Source organism: Marmota monax, unplaced genomic scaffold (assembly GCF_021218885.2).
Source record: "Marmota monax isolate L192 unplaced genomic scaffold, Marmota_monax_Labrador192_F-V1.1 WCK01_AAM20220418_F8-fsc00149, whole genome shotgun sequence".
Classification (NCBI taxonomy): Eukaryota; Metazoa; Chordata; class Mammalia; order Rodentia; family Sciuridae; genus Marmota; species Marmota monax.
Genome location: NW_026693170.1, coordinates 3,446,256 through 3,453,097, shown reverse-complemented (window position 1 = coordinate 3,453,097; position 6,842 = coordinate 3,446,256). Strand labels below are relative to the sequence as shown.

The window sequence follows — 6,842 nt, the reverse complement described above, 5'->3', positions numbered from 1 at the left end:
TGCTTTACTGTCCCAGAAATATGCCCAACCTGAGTTTACCCTTAGGGACCCTATGAGTAAACCAGATGGCCTTGGGCGACATAGGCAAGAAGTGAAGGGACAGAGGCTGGTAAGAATCTAAGGATTTCTCCAAACATTCCTAACCACTAGCAGAAAAGCTCTGAGCATTTTCTGCAGGGCTGTGGGGACCTCCAGTGGCAAGAAAGTCATGTTGCCTCCCTTTAACACCAGAGAAGTTCCTGCTCTGGGCGCCATGCCTATAGACCCTTTAATCCAGCAAATGTTCACGAGGAGCTCCTACTACCCGCTAAGCCCTGTACTGGGTTCTGGGAATGTAGGCATAGTCAGACCCAGTACTAGGCCCCGACTCCCAAATTCCATTCTACACAGCTAGGCCTGACAAAAACACGTTTAACTTAGTCTTTATTGACTCTTTTACTTCGGGGTCACCAATGCTAACGGGTGGAGGGTTGTGGGGGCATCTTTATGCATGTCAAGGACCCCAGAGCATCCCCTTAAGAAAAGAGAATAAATCCAGTTTCAGAACTTACACAGTGGCAGAGAGGGGAAAGAAAAAGGGACATAGTATATACAGAGGTTTAAGGGGATGCTAGAAAAGGGCCTTTAGCAACAAGGCATGGTGGTGCTAAAGAGGGAAACAGGGTAGAATCAGCCACTGATCTGGACCCCTTCAGCCTCAGCCAGAGGGTATATCTCAATGGCCTCTACCAGGGGCAGGGCCTCTACTGCAGACTCCATCACAGCTAGTCCAACAGCCGCTTCTGCCTCTGCCAGCTGTTGCCGCACAGCTGCCTGATGCTGCTGCTGGTGGGTCTTGCGATGCTTCCAGAGATTGGAGAAGGAGCGGTAGCTCTTGCCACAGTCGGGACAGGAGTAGGGTCGTTCACCTGTATGGATGCGGCGATGTTCTGCCAGGCGCATGGAGATGGCAAAGGCCTTGCCACACACTTCACAGGCAAAGGGCCTCTCACCTGTGTGCAGGCGCCGATGGTCTTTCAAGTGGGTACTCTGACGGAAGGCCTTGCCACAGTCTGGACATGGGTATGGTCGCTCTCCTGTGTGGATACGCCGGTGTACTTGCAATGATGTCTCTGTGCTGAACAGCTTCTTGCACTCACTGCACTCTAAGCCCCGGCGTCGGGCAGGGGCTGAGGAGGCTGTGGTGGCAGTACCTCCGAGGGTTGCTGGGGAGGCAGCAACTGGGGTGCGAGTGGCTCTTGGAGCCCGAGGAGCTGGGGGCTCCTTAGCCAGGACCTCTCCAGGCCCAGCAGCTGCATGGGCCGCCTCATGTGCCTGCAGCCGAGCAGCTGAGCCCACTTTCTTGCCACAGGTCCCACACTCGAAGCGACGTGGGGCCTGAGCAGCAGCAGCTGCACAGCGGTGCTCTCGAAGTCGCAAAGAGGAGGGGAAGGCAGCCCCACAGGAGGGGCAGCGATGGGGCTGGCGCCCAGCATGGGCCACAAGCTGGTGCACCTCTAATAGCCGGCGCAGCAAGAAGGATCGGGGACACTCACGACACTTGTATGGGTACTCGCCTGTGTGGTGGTAGCGGTGCATAAGCAGGCGATATGGGCGGTGAAATCGTACCCCACATTCCTGACAGCGGTAGGGGAAGTGCTGGGCATGCACCAGGCGGTGCTGCCTCAGTGTGGAGCTTTGTGTGAAAGCCTTGCCACAGTCCCCACAGCGGTAGGGTCGTTCCCCCGTGTGTGTAAGTCGGTGGCGCGCCAGATTGGCAGGTGAATTGAAGGGCTTGGAGCAGTCAGGACAGGGGAAGGGCCGCTCTCCTGTATGTGTGCGCAAATGGTTACGCACATGAGACTTCTTCTTGAACATCTTGCCACAAATACTGCATTTATGGCGCCGCTCCAGCCGGTGCACAAAACGCTGGTGCCGAGTCAGCTGTAAAGCTTTACCAAATTCACGGCTGCACAGGAGGCAGCGGTAGGTACCTGGGGCAGCAGGCCCTGCTGAGCTCTCCTCAGACACAGGCGGCTCTGGGGCCTCTGGCTCTCCAGTCTCTGCTGGGGCTGGCTCAGGAAAACCAATGACAGGCTCCTCTGGTGGGACTGGTGTCGTGGGCAGAGGGACACCCCCTGCTCCATGGGTACGCCTGTGATAAAGGAACTTGGTGAGGTTGACAAAGGTTTTCCCACAAGGACACGAATGCAGAGGATTTGGGGTATGAGCTCGCCGGTGGGCTAGGAGGAGGGCCTCTGTGCCAAATGCCAGGCCACAGTCTACACATAAGAAGTGGGACTCACTGCTGTGGTCTCCAAGATGCTGGTCCAGACTAGAAGGGCTAGGGAAGACACGACTGCACAGAGGGCACTTAAAGACACCTTCCCGGTGACTCCGCAGGTGCTGCTGTAGTTGGTGAGGTGAGAGAAAGAGCTGATCACAGGCTGAGCAAAAGAGCTCTTGGGTGGCTGCCCCGCCTGGCTCTCCACTGTTGTTCCTTCGGGCCCTTCGCCCCCGGCGATCGCGCCCAATTGCTTCTCCATTACGTAGCTCATAACTGTGGTCAGAAGCTGGTAGAGGGTCAGGTTGAGACACAGGCACCTCTGCAGGTGATGGGGTCAGAGTCTCCTGCTGTAGGGCAGGCTCCTCGGGCTCTGCGGCAGGAGCAGGAAAATGGGTAGCCTGGTGCTCCAGGAAGTCAGCTGGAAGCTGGAAGAGCTGGGAGCACTCAGAGCATTTGTAGAGTAGTAGTTCCACCTCAGTCACTACCTCGGTGGTGGTGGCAGCTGCAGATGGGACAGCAGCCCCTTCCCCTCCCTCTTCTGCTTTTCGGTAGGAATGTTCTACAGCCACTCGTGCCTGGCCCACAGGGGGCCCTAGGACAACTGGGGACCCTAAGACAACTGGGGCAGGAGACTTGGTGGGTGTGGCCCGAAGATGTGTCTGCCGGTGGCTCAGCCAGAGTTCCTGGCTGGCAAAGAGAGCCTTGCAATCTATACACTCATAGTGTATGGTGCTGGAACTCAGTGGGGGCACCTTGGGTGGTGGCTCAGCTGGCACTGCCTCCTGTGGTGCCATCATCTTCAGGTGCAGCTCCTGGTGCTCCAGGAGCTGGCTGGGTGACATCAGCAGTTGCCCACACTCTAGGCACTGATACTGGCTCTCCTGTACTAAGGTCTGATAGAGGCCTGTGCCTGAAGCTGCTTCTGTGGCCACAGTGACTCCAGGGTCAGCCACACCAACCAGCTCAAAGTGTTGCTGGGGTACATGGGAGTTCTGGTGCACAAGCACCTCCTCCAGGGATCCATAAAGCTGGTTGCACTCAGAGCAGACATAGCGGTGCTCAATGTATAGGACTGTCTCCTCTGATTCCTCAGTCATTGCAACAGTAAGGCCCTGTGGGCTGTAAGAGGGGAGAGCAGGGTCAAATCAGCTCTTCCTAGGGACAATTCTTTCCCTTTATCACCCCTACCTTCTATTATCTTAAAACTATTTCCTCTCCTAACTTCTTCCTTTGATTTTTCTACTCTAACTTCCCTCCCTAACAATGCTTCCTTTCCTGAACACACAAAATGAAAACACCAAGTGTAAAACCTTCCCAGCAGTCCCTTCCCAGGGTCCACCAAGTCTCATCTCTCAACTGAATCACATAAAAATTCACCCACCAAATCCTTATAACCTGTCTAATCCCTCCATCTCCCATTCCTCATAGCAGAACCCATGGCCCAACCCATCACACAAGAACCTGTCTCCACTTAGATCTCCTTCCACTGATCCCTTACAACTCACACTACCCTTGCTAAGGTACTCAGGAGAATCTTCACATAGGCCTTCACTACCTGTTTCTCCTGGCTACACTCTTCATTGGACTCTGTTCTATCTCCCAGGTTCTCAGACCACTCAAACTTCCCCAGTGACCTGCCACTCCACTTTTGGCACCCTTATATAACACCTCTCTTTTACACACACCCCTGTTAAGCACCAACTCTCCCTCTGGTGCCAGATTCCTCACATCAAACTATCCCTTTTCCCAATCAAATGTTCTCACATCAGCCTAACCCATCTCCACATCCAGACTTTTTCTACCTTAACCACTTCCTCACAATGCCCAGACCCCTCTGCTTGAACTGAAAACTTCTTCAACAAATCAAGGTCCTCTCCCACACCTAACCCCTTATCCAGAACAGCCAGACCCTCAAAAAAAAAAAAAAAAATTACCTCTTCTCTGTAACAAGTCTACAATTCTAAGACCCTCTCCGAACCCAGATCCCCTCTTCACATTGATTTAAACCCCTCTTCTTCATACACAGCTACCCAAATTCATCCTTGGTGCCCATATTCCTTCATATGAACCTAAGTCCCTCTTCTTTGCATAAATGCCCAGGTCAACCTTAACCTATTCCAGGAATTCCCAAACACCTACTTCACATCAACTTTTCTTCTTTGTAAAAAGATTCCCCAACTCTGTAACTCAATCCAGAAATATTCAGACTACCCTTCCTAATGGCTCAAACTCCTTTCCCATACAGCCCTTCCACAGACAAATCCTCTTCAGGGATATGCAGACCCCCCCATAACCACTCTAACCTGGAAGACAAACCCCTTCACATCCAAATCCTTCTCACCAGGTTACTACTATGGAGATACCTAGATTTCTAATTATTAATGTAGCATCTTTCTCATCACAAGGATATCCAAACCACCCTCTCTTTAGCACACAGATCTCTCTCATCACATCACCCCCCAGGGTTACCCAAAACACATCTTCACCTTGGCCTAGTTACCCATACTAAAAGCAAATGAGCGAACAAAAACTACCTCCCTTCAGTGCATTCTAGGGACACCCAGACACTTTCATATGAACATACCCTTTGTACAAAGGCCCCTCTCAACCCTTTCCAAGGGTACCATCCCCCACATAATGTCCCACCACATTGGCTGAACGACTCTTCACATTAATTTAATCCCATTCTTCACATCTGGATCTCTTCCTCAAGTCTAAATTCCCCTTAAAAGAAGAATATTCTTTTCCTAATACCTTTTTACACCAAGATCCCTTTCACTGCCCTAATGCTTTCCAGACGTAACTAGATTTTGCCCCCAGGGTTAACTTAATCACCTCTATCCTCATGCTCTAACCCCCCTACCCCGGGCACCAAAAAGCCCTCTAACCGCCCCCACTTGGGTCCAGTACTCGTCCCACGACCCAAGTCCTTTTCCCCGATACCCCGTGGAGCCTAGGAGCCCTCCTCGGCGTCAGCACTAAGGCCGCTTCTTCCCTCCCAAGTCCCCACCGGCCGGAACCCTCAGTCAAGCCACGCCCCTCCTCACTCAGCCTGCACACGACTCTAGTCCCCTTCCCCACCCGCCACCCTGTCCCGACTCATCCTAGCCGCCCGCGTGCCCCGCGGCCGTTGGTGCCATTCCGCCCTCACCGCCCTGCGCGCGCCCCTTCGGGCCCTCACTGCGCAAGCCATGACGAGAACAGGCCGCGGGGGAGGGGTGGAGGCCAGGCCGGCCCTCCGCGCGCCCGCTGGCACTCACCCACCTCTGCCGTCTCGTACGCCCAGGGACGGGGCAGCGGCTCTTCTTCCACAGCTACCCTAGCGCGGCGCCCTCTCTAGCTCCCGCCGTCGCCTCTCGCCTGCTCCTGCGCCTCACTCTCGCCCCAAGCCACCCTCAGCAACGCCCCTCCTACCTTCCTCCACGGTCGCCGCACAGACGGCACCACGCGACCAATTATCGCCTGCCTGGCTCCGGCCTTTCTGCCAATCGACGCTCTCGTCTCTGAGGCTCGGGCCAATAACGAGGAGGATCTGGATGCCCCGTAGCTCCCAACCAATCCTCTCGCTACGTTCCCTCAACACCCCTCCCCATGGCCGGGTTTGTAGTGACCGCCCCCTTAGGCCTCCAGGAGGTTGCTCCTCCTCCACCTCCTTTTCGGCTCCGCCTCTGACGGCTCGAAAGGAGAGCGCTGAGCCGAGAGCAGCGCGATGACGTCAGGAGGGGCGCAAGGCCGCGGGCGCCATCTTGGCTGCGCTGGGCGGGAGTCAGCGTTGGGATTGAGGAGAAAATCTGGGCAATTGAGGCATAAGACCCCCCCGGAAGGCGGAGGCAGGGGAATTGAGGCTTAGAAACCCTCGAGGACCAAAGGAAGAAAGTCAAATGCCAGTCAGCGGGAGGGAAGAGGGGAAATTAGAGCGTCCATCATATGGAGGGGGTTTAAAAATTGAAACCAAGGCACCAGGCTTTATTTTATTAAACAGGGAGTGAAGGCAGGAAGGAAGGGCGGGGAAGCTAAGAGACGGGATAGAGACGAACACGAAATGTTAGAAAGGAATGGAGGGTGGGTAGCTTAGGGTAAAAGGAAAACAAAGGCTCCAGAAGGAAATGGGAAATGGAGAAAAAGAAAAGGGTCAGGAATTTACATTTGAAGAAATGGAGTGTGGAGGGTAGAGTACCTGAGCACAATTCGGGCGTGAGCCTGGAGGAGATGATCCGATAGCGCACGGACTCAGGGAGGACGCATCCCTATGTGTCTGAGGGATTCTGCCCATCTCTGCTCACCTTCCCTTCTGGCCCTCCAGGTCTTGAGAGCAAGTTGCTTCAGCACTGTTATAAAAAAAAAAAATGTTTTTAGGTGTTGGGGATGCAGCTCAGTGGTACAGTGTTTGTCTTGCATGATCAAAGCCCTGGGTTCAATCCCCAGCACTGAACAACAACAACAAAAAATCAGAGGGCCCTCTGAATCTGAGGTGGGGGAACTGGAAGATAGAGTTGGTCAAACCTCTCCTCCCTACCCTTTCCCATTTCTCAGAGAATAAACTCAGACTTGGGTCTTTTCCCCCATCTGAGGCCAA

General features: G+C 54.1%; 1 protein-coding gene across 4 annotated transcripts; it reads right to left on the bottom strand.

Moving 5' to 3' along the window:
- Positions 1 to 406: 406 nt before the first annotated feature.
- Znf574 (zinc finger protein 574) lies at positions 407 to 6,583 on the bottom strand. 4 transcript variants are annotated; one of them, XM_046455602.2, is made up of 2 exons: positions 6,444 to 6,583; positions 407 to 3,385 (listed from the first exon to the last, which is right to left on the bottom strand). In XM_046455602.2, exon 2 carries the CDS (start codon positions 3,361 to 3,363, stop codon positions 670 to 672), a length of 2,694 nt encoding a protein of 897 aa, XP_046311558.1. In that variant the 5' UTR covers positions 3,364 to 3,385; positions 6,444 to 6,583; the 3' UTR covers positions 407 to 669. The 4 variants fall into 4 exon arrangements, with proteins under 4 accessions (XP_046311558.1, XP_046311555.1, XP_046311556.1 ...); XM_046455599.2 differs by lacking the exon at positions 6,444 to 6,583 and adding an exon at positions 5,531 to 5,686; XM_046455600.2 differs by lacking the exon at positions 6,444 to 6,583 and adding an exon at positions 5,527 to 5,681.
- Between the last annotated feature and the right edge of the window lie 259 nt (positions 6,584 to 6,842).

Coding starts and splice junctions, on each gene's coding strand:
- Znf574 (XM_046455602.2), bottom strand. CDS start 3,363: ATGACTGAGGAATCAGAGGAGACAGTCCTATACATTGAGCACCGCTAT.